The sequence below is a fragment of the Canis lupus genome, chromosome 21 (assembly GCF_048164855.1).
Source record: "Canis lupus baileyi chromosome 21, mCanLup2.hap1, whole genome shotgun sequence".
Lineage (NCBI taxonomy): Eukaryota > Metazoa > Chordata > Mammalia > Carnivora > Canidae > Canis > Canis lupus.
In genome coordinates, this window is record NC_132858.1 from 21,642,327 (window position 1) to 21,657,099 (window position 14,773).

Here is a 14,773-nt window from a genome sequence, read left to right on the forward strand (position 1 = left end):
TCTCTCTCTCTCTCTCTCTCTCTCTCGAATAAATAAATAAAATCTTAAAAAAAAAAACTGTGGCTATACAAAAAACAAAACCAGCAATGGTGTTTTGTCATTGGTTAATATCTTTGTGGGTTTTTTAAAAAATATATTTTATTTATTCATGAGACAGAGAGAGAGAGAGAGAGAGAGGGGCAGGCTCCATGCAGGAAGCCCAATGTGGGACTCCATCCAGGGACTCCAGGATCATGCCCTGGGCCGAAGGCAGGCGCTAAACCACTGAGCCACCCAGGAATCCCTGTGTTTTTTTTATTTTATTTTATTTATTTATTTTTTTTTTAATTTTATTTATTTATGATAGTCACAGAGAGAGAGAGAGAGAGGCAGAGACACAGGCAGAGGGAGAAGCAGGCTCCATGCACCGGGAGCCTGATGGGGGATTCGATCCCGGGTCTCCAGGATCGCGCCCTGGGCCAAAGGCAGGCGCCAAACCACTGCGCCACCCAGGGATCCCCCCTGTGTTTTTTTTAAACAAGAACAAGTTTGGTTTCAATCTGATCCTTCCTAACATGCTAATGTTAGTTGCTTCTAAAACTTATAAATTGTTTTGATATAGCATAGGACATGATGGTTTCAGACTTGCTATTAAAACCTAATCTGGTATATCAGCTAATTAACCCTGATCTATTGTGCACCTTATTACGCTTATCTTAACATCATCCTCATAAAGTGTACTTTGGAGTGAGTATGAATGTTATTCATACTTAACAGGCATGTTTATAAAAAACTAAGTAAGCTTGTAAGTTATAAAATTGTTTTTACCTATTGTTTCAAACTATTGTGTATACCTTTCTTTTAATGTTCATTATAATTTTTTCATTTGCATTAATAATTGTTGTGAACCAGAAATCCAGCCACTTGGAGCTTTATTTTCTCTATTACAGACAATAACATTTTTATTAAGGAAAATTTCCAAACACATTTAGAGAGAATGCTACAATGAACCCCTACTTATTCATTAGTCAGCTTTAAAAACTTCAACACTCACAAAAACAAACAAGAAAAAAACTTCAACACGTTATCAGTCTTATTCATATATATACCTCCACTAATTTCATATATATACCTCCACTAATTTCCCTACTTTGTATTTATTTTGTATTATTTCAAAGCAAATTTAAGGCTACTTATGTATCTCTTTCAACCATAGTATGAGGTTGAAAACAGACTTAAAACATTTTTTAACATAACTATAATATGTAGAATATTTTAAGGCAGTCTACCTGCTTTGGTATATAAGTCAGTTTTGTGATGGTATAAGTAATATAATGCAATTACAATGTTATAATAGTGGTTTTATGTCTTTGATTAATGGGCTTACAAGTTGGAGCACCTGAGGGGTTCAGTGGCTGAGTATCTGCCTTTGGCTCAGGTCGTGATCCCAGGGTCCTGGGATTGAGTCCCACAGTGAGCTCTCCCCGTAGGGAGCCTGCTTCTCCCTCTGCCTGTGTCTCTGTGTCTGTCATGAATAAATAAATAAAAAAATTTTTTTTTAATGGACTTACAAATTTCTGGAAACATCCTTAAAACAAGTAGCAAACCTTTTGAGCTTATAGGAAATTTTTGGTTAATGTTTATTAAAATTTGTGGAGAAGGAAAAAACAGCATATTGAGTATCAAATATACTGAATATTATAACTTTGGGTTTTGATTTACCTGAAAATCTTTTTCTCTACTCTATAAAATGTTATTAGGTTCTTATATTAAATCAAAGGCATATAAATGTCTAGATATCAGCACATAAATGTGAATTGTGATAAACGTGTATCTTTAGACATACTTGACTTACCTAATGCCTAGAAATCCTAGACCATGTTAATAGTGAACAAAATTGTGATACAGTAAAAATTCAGCTGTAATAGTTTCTCATAAGAGGAAGAAATTCAGTTTGTTAAGGGAACTAGGCCACAAACAATCAGATAAAATGAAGAAGCTAAAATAAAAAACATTTTGTGATACCTATACATTTGAATCCTGGGAGGTTTTTTTTTTTTTTTTTTTTTTTTAAGATTTTATTTATTTCTTCATGAGAGACACAGAAAGAGAGAGGCAGAGACACAGACAGAGGGAGAAAGGCTCCATGCAGGACTCGATCCCAGGACCCCAAGATCACAAACTGAGGCAAAGGCAGATGCTCAACCACTGAGCCACCCAGGTGTCCCTGAATCCTGGAAATTTGAACTATGTTATGTGTTGTGAGAAATAACCAGTTGTATATTAGTTCATTTTTAATAATTCCTTCAGAGCCTAAAATGATAGACAATCATCCAGGGCTCACATGACCATCTTTATCTACTTCTTTTTTTTTTTTTTTTTAAGATTTTATTTATTTATTCATGAGAGACAGAGACAGAGGCGAAGGGAGAAGTAGGCTCCATCCCGGGAGCCCGATGTGGAACTCCATCCCGGGTCTCCAGGATCAGGCCCTGGGCTGAAGGTGGCGCTAAACCGCTGAGCCCCTCTGGGCTGCCCATTTTTGTCTACTTCTTAAATGACTATGTTAATGTTGACCTTACAGGAGTTAATACATTGCAAAAGTTTGAATCACAAAGTAATTTGCTTTGATAGATGTATTTGGGGTTTCTTTCCCCCTGGTTTTCTTTTCCTTTTTCTTTTTTTTAAAGATTCCATTTATTTATTTGTGAGAGAGGCATGCGTGCACCAGTAGGAAGAGGGGCAGATGGTGTTGGAGAAGCAGACCCCCACCCTGCCGAGCAAGGAGCCCAATGTGGGGCTCAATCCCAGGATTCTGGGATCATGACCTGAGCTGAAAGCAGATGCTTAACTGACTGAGCCACCCAGGTGCCCCCCAGTTTTCTTTTTAAACATTTTTAAATTTAAGTATAGTTGACATACAATATTATATGAGTTTCAGACCTGCAAGATCGTGATCTGACAATTAAATACATTATGAAATGCTTACTGTGATAAGTGTAGTTACCATCTGTCCCTGTACAAAGTTATTGCAGTATATATCCTATTTTGCATTATATTCTATATTGACTATATTCCCTATGCTGTTCTGGTCATCCCTGTGACTTATTTATTTTATATATATATATATATATATATATATATATATATATATATATATATATAATTTTTTTTTTTTGAGAGAGAGAGTGGGAGTGGAGGGTAGGGGGAAGCAGAGGGAGAGAAAGAATCTCAAACAGGCTCCATGCCCAGCACAGAGCCCAACTTGGGCCTTGATCTCATGACCAAGCTAAAATCAAGAATCAGACGCTCAACTGACTGAGCCATCTAGGTACCCTGTGACTTATTTATTTATAAGTATTTATAACTGGAAATTTGTTTTTTTTTGTTTTTGAGAGAGAGTGCCAGTGAGAGTGTGGGGGTGGACGGGCAGAGCTGAAGTAGTGGGAGAGAAAATCCCAAGCAAGCTCCACACCCAACACAGAACCTGTCTTGGGGCTTAGTGCAAAGAACCTGAGACCATGACCTGAGCCAAAATCAAGAGTCCAATACCTAACCAACTGAGCCACCGAGGTGCCCCTGGAAGTTTGTACTTCTTAATCCTGTTCACCTGTTTTGCCCTTTCTCCAATCCCCTCCCCTTTGGCAGCTACCAGTTCTCTGTATTTATGAGCCTATTTCTGTTTTTTGTTTTTAGATGCCGCATATAAGTAAAATATGATATTTGTCTTTCTCTGTTATTTCACTTAGCATAATATCTTCTTGGTCCATCCATGTTGTTGCAAATGGGGAAATTTCACTTTTATGGCTGAATATTTTATTGTGTATATATACACCACATCTTTTTCCATTCATCTATGGGTGGACATTTAGGTTACTTCCGTATCTTGGCTTTTGTAAATAATGCTGCAGTAAACATAGGGGTGAATATATTTTGAATTTGTGTTTTAGTTTTCTTTGGGTAAATATCGAGAAGTAAAATTACCATATTGTATGATATTTCTTGTCATAGATTATCATTATTAGACTAGACTAGCAATTGTCATTATTAGGTTGTATGGACTAGATTAGCAATTGTCATTATTAGGTTGTATGATATTTTTAATTTCTTGAGGAACCTCCCTACTGTTTTCCATAGTAGCTGTACCAATTTACATTCCTACCAATAGTGCATGAGGGTTCCCTTTTCTCCACATGCTTGCCAACATTGCTTATTTCTTGTCTTTTTTTTAGCCATTCTGATTGGTGTGAGGTGATAATCTCATTGTGATTTTGGTATGCATTTCCCTGGTGATTAGTGATATTGAGCATCTTTTCATGGGTCTGTGACCATTTATATGTTTTCTTTAGGAAAATGTCTTTTCTGGTCCTCTGTTCATTTTTTAACTGGATTATTTGTGTTTTGGTTTAACTGGATTATTTGTGTTTTTGGTGAGTTGTATGAGTTCTTTATATTTCGGGTATTAACCCCATATTGGATATATCATTTGCAGATATCTTCTAGTCAGTAGGTTGCCCTTTTGTTTTATTGATGGTTTTCTTTGCTATGCAAAAGCTTACTAGTTTGATATAGTCCCAGTTGTTTATTTTTGGTTTTGTTTCCCTGGCCTGAGGATACAGATCCAGAAATATACTGCTAAGGCTGATGTCCAGAAATTTACTGCCTATGTTTTCTTGCAGGAGTTTTATGGTTTCACATCTTAATATTTAGATCTTTAATATATTTGATTTATTTTTATGTATAGCCAAAGAAAGTGGTCCAGTTTCATTCTTTTGCATGTAGCTGTACAGATGTATTTCTTCTAAAAGAAAAGTGTTCCAGAAAATATTGGAGATGAGAAAAGTTGGATCTGAAAATTTTGTCTTTGTTCAAAGGAAAGGTCAGTAATACAGGTGATGACAAATAAAAAAGGAAGATGATGAAATGGAATTTTGGAATTGTGTCCAACCCAACCCAAGCCTTGGTGTCTCTTATTATGAATATAGCCAAGCATATGCCACATCACCATCACATTTCATTTATTTCCTGACAGAACAACAGACGGAAACTCCTCATAGCCTTGACTTTGGCATCGTTTTTCTTGGGCATCTGTTACAAATGCCAAAATCTGTCTCTCTTTGTGTGGATAATGTTTGGAACTGATAGACTGATTTTTTTTAATATGCCCTACCACACCACTAGGCAGGAAATACCATACTAGTCTTTATTTCACCTTCTTAGCAAAAAGGAAAACATCTGTTTAACCCACTTTAGTGTATCATTTATATAAAATGAAATATAATTGTTTTGGTAAAGATCATTAAAGATGTATGTAACTGTTAAAGCAAGTTTACTTATCTCAAGAAATCATACTTGTTTTAATAATTTGTTGGTACAAAGTACCAATTGTCCTTCCTTTACACTAATTATCAGTTAAGGATGCTACCTGAAACATAATTTCATTCCTTTGATTCATTTGATTTGTGTTAATGAGGGGCTCAGTCTTATAGTTGAAGAGGCAAGGTTAAGGGAACCAAAAAAGGATGGGACTTTGAATGAGTTGTAGCAGTGTGAAGCCATTTCTAGGCCAGTGGAGCCAGGTAACAAGTTATTGGAGCCCAAAAGGAGCTATAGTTGTAGAGGGATGTGGCTTGGCTGAAAACATGGTTGTGGTGGAGACAACGGACGAATAATATTTAGGTTCTTCTTTTCTGCCTTCTAATGTTTTGCAAAACCCACTTCTAATGGCCCCTAAAGAGTGGGTGATACAGTGAGTGAATAGGAGTTACTTGTGCTCTGATGTAGTCTTCAGATGAGAAATTGAAGGCCCAAAGAAGCAGCCATTTGGTTCTTTCAAAGAAATCAATTTTTTAAAATTAAGTTTTATTGAGATTTAATTTATCACACTGTAAAATCCTCCTAGTTTAAGTATACTGTGATTTTTAGTATATTTATATCACCACAGTGTCATCACAATCTAATCTTCAAACCTTTTCATTACCCCTAAAAAGAAACTTTGTGCCCATTTATAATCATTCCTCATTCTCACCCCTAATTCTAGGCGACCATTTATCCATTTTCTGTCTCTTTAGATTTGCCTTTTCTGGGCATTTCATATAAATGGAATAATAAAATACGTGTTCTTTTGTGTTTGGATTCCTTGACTAAGCATAATGTTTTAGAAATTCATCCATGTGGTTAGCATAGTACTATAAGTACTTTTAGCAGAATAATATTCCATTGCATAGATGTAGCTTATTTTGTTTATTCGTTCACTAGTTGATGTATATTTGGTTGTTTTCACTGTTTGGCTTTACAAATAATGCTCTTGTGAATATTTGCATAAAAGTATTTGTTTTTTTATTTTTTTAATTTTTATTTATTTATGATAGTCACAGAGAGAGAGAGGCAGAGACATAGGCAGAGGGAGAAGCAGGCTCCATGCACCGGGAGCCCGATGAGGGATTCGATCCCAGGTCTCCAGGATTGCGCCCTGGGCCAAAGGCAGGCGCTAAACCGCCACGCCACCCAGGGATCCCCTGCATAAAAGTATTTGAACATATGTTTCGTTTTCCTTGGGTAGATACCTAGTAGTGGAATTGTTGGGATTTTATGGTAATTCTGTGTTTAACATTATGAAGAACTGCTAGATTATTTTCCAAAGTAGCTGCAGCATTTTATTTTCCCACTAGCAATGTATAAGGGTTCTAGTTTTTCCACATCCTTGTCCCCCCACTGCCCCCCACCATGTACACATATGTTTCTTTCTTTTCAAAGAAAAAAAGACCTGAGCTGAGATTGAGTTGAATGCCTAACCGTCTGAGCCACCAAGGGGTTGGGGTTGATTATTCTTTTTTTTTTTTTTTTTTAAGATTTTATTTATTTATTCATGAGACACACACACACACACACACACACACACACACACACAGAGGCAGAGACACAGGCAGAGGGAGAAGCAGGCTCCATGCAGGGAGCCTGATATGGGACTTGATCCCAGCACTCCAGGATCATGCCCTTAGCCAAAGGCAGATGCTCAACTGCTGAGCCACCCAGGCATCCCAAGGCTGATTATTCTTATACTTCAGGTTTTTGTTACTAATTCTCAGAGTATGATTAGCTAAAATAAAATAAAGTATTTATAAAATAACTTGACATTTAAGTGTGAGTGGGACAGACACATTAGAATTCCACACACAAAGTTAATTACATGAATTCCATGTAATTTATCTCTGTACTCAATTTTGAAGGCAGATTTTGTACTAAATACTGTATGATAGATGAAGTAAAAATATCTAGCTTGACTCAGAATATGAGTTAATACAAAGAGCATTAGGCTTTATAAATAGGAAAATGAAGGCTCTACAAGATTACGTTTTGCTGAAAGTCTTCTAGCATGTTATTTGAAGAATCAGGACTGGAATCTGGGGCTCCTTCTAATCCAGGGTCTTTTTTTTCTTGACTATGAAAAGTTGATATATCTAAGACTAAAATCATATTTTCAATTTTTTTTTTTTTTTATGATAGTCACAGAGAGAGAGATTGAGGCAGAGACACAGGCAGAGGGAGAAGCAGGCTCCATGCACCGGAAGCCCGATGTGGGATTCGATCCCTGGTCTCCAGGATCGCGCCCTGGGCCAAAGACAGGCGCCAAACCGCTGAGCCACCCAGGGATCCCCTAAAATCATATTTTCAAAGCTTAAAGAGAATTTTGTTTTTATTATACCAGAATATCTATATCTTCAGTGGCCAATTTCTTTAACACAGAGAAGAAAGTAATAGGACTACTTAAGGTGGGGTGCCTGGGTGATGTAGTCCATTGAGTTTCTGACTCCTGATTTGGCTCAGGTCATAATCTCAGGGTCATGGGATTGAGCACTGTGTTGGGCACCCCACTCAGTGCAGTTTTGCTTGACTCTCTCCCCTTCTTGCTCTGCTCCTTTCTGACACACTTCCTCTCTCTAAAATAAATAAATCTTTAATTTTTTTTAAATTTATTTTTTATGATATTCACACAGAGAGAGAGAGAGAGAGAGAGAGAGAGGCAGAGACATAGGCAGAGGGAGAAGCAGGCTCCATGCACCGGGAGCCCGACGTGGGATTCGATCCGAGGTCTCCAGGATCGCGCCCTGGGCCAAAGGCAGGCGCCAAACCGCTGCGACACCCAGGGATCCCTAAATCTTTCTTTTTTTATAAATTTTTATTTATTCATGATAGGCACACAGTGAGAGAGAGAGAGAGGCAGAGACACAGGCAGAGGGAGAAGCAGGCTCCATGCACCGGGAGCCTGACGTGGGATTTGATCCCAGATCTCCAGGATCGCGCCCTGGGCCAAAGGCAGGCGCCAAACCACTGCGCCACCCAGGGATCCCGGATCCCTAAATCTTTAAAAAATAGATAGGTCTAGGGCAGCCCGGGGGGCTCAGCGGTTTAGCGCCGCCTTCAGCCCAGGGCCTGATCCTGGAGACCCGGGATCGAGTCCCACGTCGGGCTCCCTGCATGGAGCCTGTTTCTCCCTCTCTCTCTGTGTCTCACATGAATAAATAAATAAAATCTTAAAAAATAAAAATAAAAATAAAAAATAGGTCTACATAAGGCAAAATCATTCATTCAGTGCTTAAGTAACGTATTATTTGTGTGCAAGTACTGGCTTGTTTCCCTGGGATTTAACATATTTCATAGAGCTTTTGCTAATTGATTTTATTTTTTTTTATATTTTTATTTTTTTGCTAATTGATTTTAAAACTTGGAATGTGTTTATTTCTTAACTACTGTGGACATAAGAGTATGTTACCCAAGGGGTAGATTTGTATGTTCTTACTAACTGGATAGAAACTGTAAGATAGCTTATTCTCAGTAGTATGTTTTAAAACATTTTTTTCTTATGATTATATACCATCACTATATGAATTATCATTTAGATGAGATTTTTTTCCTCTGGCTTCTTATCTGCCTTAAAACTTAATTTTCTTTGCTGAACATATTAGATTAAAATTAAGAAGTTTGGGACATCTGGGTGGCTCAGTCAGTTAAGCATCTGACCCTTGAATTTGGCTCAGATCATCATCTCAGGATTGTGAGATGGAGGCCTACATGGGGCTTGGTGCCTTGGATGGAGCCTGTTTGGGATTCTCTCCTATTCCTTTCTCCCTTCTTTCCCCTCCCTCTCTCTAGTTCTCCCTTTCTCCTCATCTCAAAAAAAAAAAAAATAAAATTAAGGTTAGGGAAAGAATGTTCAGACTTAAAATAGTGGGTAGTAACTGAATAATTAATCTTTTGGTTTTATTTTATAGCAAAATGTCACTTTTTTAGTTTGGCATTTAAGTGACAGCAACTGAAGGAAGATGTTACTTCCCCCTGCAAAATTCTGGTCCTTCTTATCTTCAACATTGAATCTACCTTATTTTGAGTGGGTGGAGAAGGGATGGAAGATTGAAGTTTTGTGCTAGGCTGGGAATATGAAGATTAATATTCTCCTTATTCTTCTCTAGGTCTTATCTCCTGTAACTTTGGAGTATATATGGGGATAGTTTAAGTTCTCTTTCTCCCTACTACCCATTCAGGCCTTGGGAGCTAGGAAGAACTATCTGTATTAGAGCAGGTTCTATATTAAATAATGTATATGGACTCCCAGCCTCTGAGGCACAGAGCCTGCCATGAGGAGTCTTCATTTGTAGGCTCTGTCACCTGACAGAACAAGGAAATGTATATGTGTAGACTGTTTTATTTTTTTAATTTCCTAAAAATTTTTACTTATTTATTTCAGATAGAGAGAGGGAGAAGCAGACTCCCCACGGAGCAGGGAACCCGACACAGGACTGGCTGGATCCCAGGACCTCAAGATCATGACCTGAGTTGAAGGCAGAAGCTTAACCAACTGAGCCACCCAGGCGCCTCCTAGATTGTTTTAATATAAAGCATGATTGCTATGATAATCTGAAAAGCAGATAAAATGGTAGGAATATTTTGAAAATAACAGCTGGTATTTGGTTTTTTATTATTAAAGCATTTCAAATTATATTCAGAATGAGTAACAAAAGAATAAAGTTAGATTACTACCTAACACTATGTAGAAAAATTAATTCAAAATGGGGGTGTCTGGGTGGCTCATTGGATTAACTGTCTGACTGTTGATTTCAGTTCAGGTCGTGATCTCAGGGTTGTGGGATCAGCTCCAAGTCGGGCTCCCCACTCAGCAGGGGTCTGCTTGAGGATTCTCTTCTGCTGTCATTCAAATGGCACACTCTGTCTCTCTCTCAAATAAATAAATAATTTTTAAAATAATAAAGATGTTCAACATCATTAGGTAAATGCAAATCAAAGCTACAATGAGATACTATTTCACACCTACAAAGATGACTATTATAATAAAAACAGGCCATGGGCAGCCCGGGTGGCTCAGCAGTTTAGCGCTGCCTTCAGCCCAGGGCCTGATCCTGGAGACCCAGGATCGAGTCCCATGTCGGGCTCCCTGCGTGGAGCCTGCTTCTCCCTCTGCCTGTGTCTCTGCCTCTCTCTCTTTCTCTCTGCATCTCTATGAATAAATAAATAAAATCTTAAAAAAAAAAAAAAAGGTGGCTGACTCTTAGTTTCCGCTCAGGTCGTGGTCTTAGGGTTGTGGGATCAAGCACTGCGTTGGGCTCCAGCCTGAGCACAGTCTGCTTGAGAGTCTCCCTCTCTCTGCCCCTCCTACTCGTGCTCTCTCTCACCCTCTCTCTCACTCTCTAAATCTTTTTTAAAAAGGAAGACTGAAAACATCATGTCATGACAAGGATGTAAAGTAAAAGTGGAATGTTGATTCGTTACTGATGGTAATGTAAAATGCACCTATTTTATGACCCTGTAATTCCACTCCTAGATATTTAAGAGAAATGAAAACATATGTCCATGAAAGACTTGTATACAAATGTTCCTAGCAGGGAATATGGTCAATAATATTGTAATAATGTTGTATGGTGACAGATGGTAATTACATGTGTTATGGTAAGCATTTCATAATGTGTATAATTGTTGAATCACTGTCTTGTACACCTGAAACTAATATATGTCAACTGTACTTAAATTTTTAAAACTCTACAGTGATATTTTTTAAGTGTAAGATATGTGCATTTTAGAAAAACATTAAACATAAGTGCGCGCGTGTGTGTGTATGTATATATATGTGTCATGTACATGAGAGGGAAAAAGGGCTCATTTTTATTTTGTAAATACTGCCTTTTAAATATTAAAAGAATGATGTAATTAGAAAACTACCATTTCCAATCTCCAGTGTCATAATTGAATTAAAAGTCATTAGTGGATGGTGTCTGAAACCTTTGGCTGTTGGGCATAAGATTTTTACACTGTAACACCTCACAGTTGCATTTATTTTCTTTTAATATATGTATTTTATTTACTCATGGGAGACACAGAGAGAAAGGCAGAGACACAGGCAGAGAGAGAAGCCGGGTTCTCTCAGGAAACCCGAGCTGGGACTCGATCCTGGAACTCCAGGATCACACTCTAAGCCAAAGGCAGATGCTCAACCGCTGAGCCACCCAGGCATCCCACACAACTGCATTTCAAAGGAGAAAAAACAACTACAGGGAGAGATCTGACAGGTGTACATAACCACTTCAAGTTTAGCATCACCAGTAGTGAGACAGGCTGACGTGCATCTTCATCTGATACAATAAGAAGTACAGACTATATCATTTATGTACTTCTCAGGAGGAATTGATTAGACAGAGCCAGAATTTGGGATAGTCTCCATTCAACTGACTTGGATTACTCAACAACAACAAGTGTGTCATGAAATCAAAACAAAAGGGATCTGGGATCAGAGGCAGGGTAAAGGCACTGTTATCAATTCAAAGAGACATAATCAAATACAGTTCTTAAATTTTGATTGGATTCTACATAGAGCTTTAAAATCCCAAACATTTTGGCAACAATTGGGAAATTGGAATATGACCTCTGTTATTACATACCACTATTGACTTAATGTTAAATTTCTTCAAGTCTAATAATGATAATTGACTATATAAAGGAATGCTCAGTTTCTAGGAGATGCAACTGAAATATTTAAAGATGCAGCATCATGTCTGCAACTTATATTCAAATAGTTTAATCTAAAAAAGTGTGTTTATATCTGCATAAAGAAAAATGAAGGTAACGAAAAGTTGATGAATTTTAAGGAAAGGATATAAGTTTTTCATTGGACTAGTTCAATTTTTCAATGAGTTTAAAATATTCAAAGTAAAAATCAAGGAGAGAAAAATCTCTTGTTCTGTGTTGCCCTCAAAATATACAAGTTTGAAATTTTCTAGGTATTATTTTAATTATCAGTTTATTCGAATTATCTGATTTTCCATAGAAAGTTAGAATTAGAGGGACTTTAGAGATTATCTTGTCTAGTCCTTTATTCATACGGATGAGGAATTTAGTCTGACATTCATTAAGTTCCTCATTGAAATCCTTATTGAAATGTAAGCCAGCGGTAGAGCTTGGACAATGAACCTCAGCTGTCCTGTTTTCCAGGCTCTTGCTCTCCCCACTATACCATGTCTCTTCTCTCCCAGTAAAAGAAAGTAAAGTTAAATTAAGGAAAATACTATGCATCATTTTTCTTCATAGGGTATCTTCAAAGTATTTACCCCATTTTGACAGTGTTGTGAGACTGTGTTTGATCTATTGGTGTGTAGGTCAGGAATTTAATCGGAGGTTTCTGCTACTTTTGATAATTGTTCTCCTATAAATGTTTTGGTACTATGATTTGAGCTCTGTGTTTTTTGGTCACTTCTTTTTTATTATTCTTTAGTTTGAGCTATGAAGAAGGACATCCCTCACATTCTGAAACCGATCTCCTTCAGAGACAGACCTTTGCAGCCTCTCATCAGCTTCCTGGATATGCTACCACACCTCAGCCAACTGGTAAAAATGCTCTTCTGGAATGAATCTGGCTACATGTAGTGAACGAGAAGAAAAATCAGTTTTCACATATTGGGTTATGCATGGGGGGAGGACAAAATGGAGCCTTGGGAAAAGTGAAAATGAAATCAAAACTTTGTCTTTCACTGATAGGAAATACCTATATAATTAGTTGGGAGATCTTTTTTCATGGATCTTTGTGGATTTTAAATTCTAACTACACTTGGTCAAATTAATATTTGCTGTTTCAGAATAAAATCGTTGAGGGTTGTAGATCTTTTGGCCTCAGATTTCAGAAATTCCTTTTAAAAATAAGAACAGAAATATAATTTTATACTCATAAATATTTACCTTGTGATATATCCTATATCTTCAAATGTAGGTCTTTCTGGAATATTTGATACTAGTGTGAACAGTGCCAGCACTAACACTAAAGAATCTTCAGTGATGAACTTTCTCTCTGCTGTTGAATCCCGAACTGCTCAGGCTGCTTCTTCAGGAACTACTCTTTTACCACAATTCAGGGCTCCATCCTGGCAGACAGGTGATTGATTCTTTGTTTTCAGAAATTTTAAGTCCAGAAAAAATACTGATAAAAAAGAAACTTTTCATGGCCTTGTCACTCTGTAGTGTGGCTGAGAGTAATTACTGACTTCCCAGTGAACTTTAAAACCTGGAATTTTTCACAATTTTACATTAGAGAGAAGTCAGATTTATCACTCTGATGAAAACGAATAAGTTGAAGAAGATAATTATTAAAAAATAAACCTTAGATATAAAGTTCTTACCTAACAATTTAAGTAGTTACTTGTCTACTTAAGTAGACAGAAGAAGATAATTATTAAAAAATAAACCTTAGATATAAAGTTCAAACCTAACAATTTAAGTAGTTACTTGTCTACTTAATAGAAGCAAACATTTCTTTTATTTTTCCATTTCAGCTTTATTGAGGTATAATTGCTATAAAATTGTTAGATGTTTGAAATGTGCTTTGTGATTTTAAGAGTACCCCCACCCCAAGTCTGGTTAATTAACACATCCATCACCTGCCATATTTATCATTTTTGGCTTTTTTGGTGAACAATTAAATTCATTTATCTTAGTGACTTCAGGCTGAGTAGGTAGTATAGTAAAAAACAGTCTCGGGACTGATTTCATCATTAGAGTAATGTAAAGTTATCCAGAATTGAACAGATTATGTCACTATTTAGTAAAAGCCATTATAGGCTGATATTATTGTATTTCCCCTATTTATATATACTATTTTAAACAAATTTTAAATGTTATTTTTTCAAGTGTAACTATATATTTTGTCTTCATAGTAATACTTTTTGACATTTAACGGTAAGAAGAAGGTTTTTGAAAGGGCCAGAGAATCTTTTTTCCTTTTTTTTCTTTTTTCTTCTATTTTTCTAAATCAACAAAAAAAATGTTAATGGCAGTCACTAAAAAACATGTAAACAATAAACAATAAAAAGGTCTACAAAAGGGAAGGGGATAGTTCCTAACTACAGTCCCACTTTTGTAGAGAAGAGTTAAGTCTGATATTTACTCTTCTTTGGTAAAGTATCAGTAAATATCTTTGTATATCAAAACATATATATCCACTTAATCAGTGTTTATAGCAATAGTATTAATAGGATATGCCATAATTATTTGATCAGTCCTATGATGATGGACATATGTGTGGTTCCTACTTATTAGCACACACAATAACTATAAGAAGTTTCTTGTACAAATATCTTTGTGTCCACTTATTTCCACAGAATAAATTTCTAGAAGTAGAACTTTTGGGTCATAAAGATATACGGTAACTTTTAGCTAGAATGCTTTCCTGAAATGTGAATAATCTCTTCTTGACAATATTAATTTCTGGTCAGCCTTTTATGATAAGCATGCACCTATT

At 36.6% G+C, this 14,773-nt stretch overlaps 1 protein-coding gene across 5 annotated transcripts in view; it reads left to right on the forward strand.

The window, feature by feature from the left end:
- The window catches only part of QSER1 (glutamine and serine rich 1), a 74,012-nt gene that overhangs the window by 18,323 nt on the left and 40,916 nt on the right, over positions 1-14,773 (forward strand). For 2 of the 5 annotated variants that reach the window (XM_072791057.1, XM_072791056.1), the window contains exons 2-4: positions 9,725-9,913; positions 12,758-12,870; positions 13,250-13,411. In XM_072791057.1, coding sequence (XP_072647158.1) covers positions 13,315-13,411 — 97 coding nt within the window. In that variant the 5' untranslated portion in view covers positions 9,725-9,913; positions 12,758-12,870; positions 13,250-13,314. The remainder of the gene's footprint in view (positions 1-9,724; positions 9,914-12,757; positions 12,871-13,249; positions 13,412-14,773) is intronic. The other 3 variants (XM_072791059.1, XM_072791055.1, XM_072791058.1) reach the window with 2 other exon arrangements.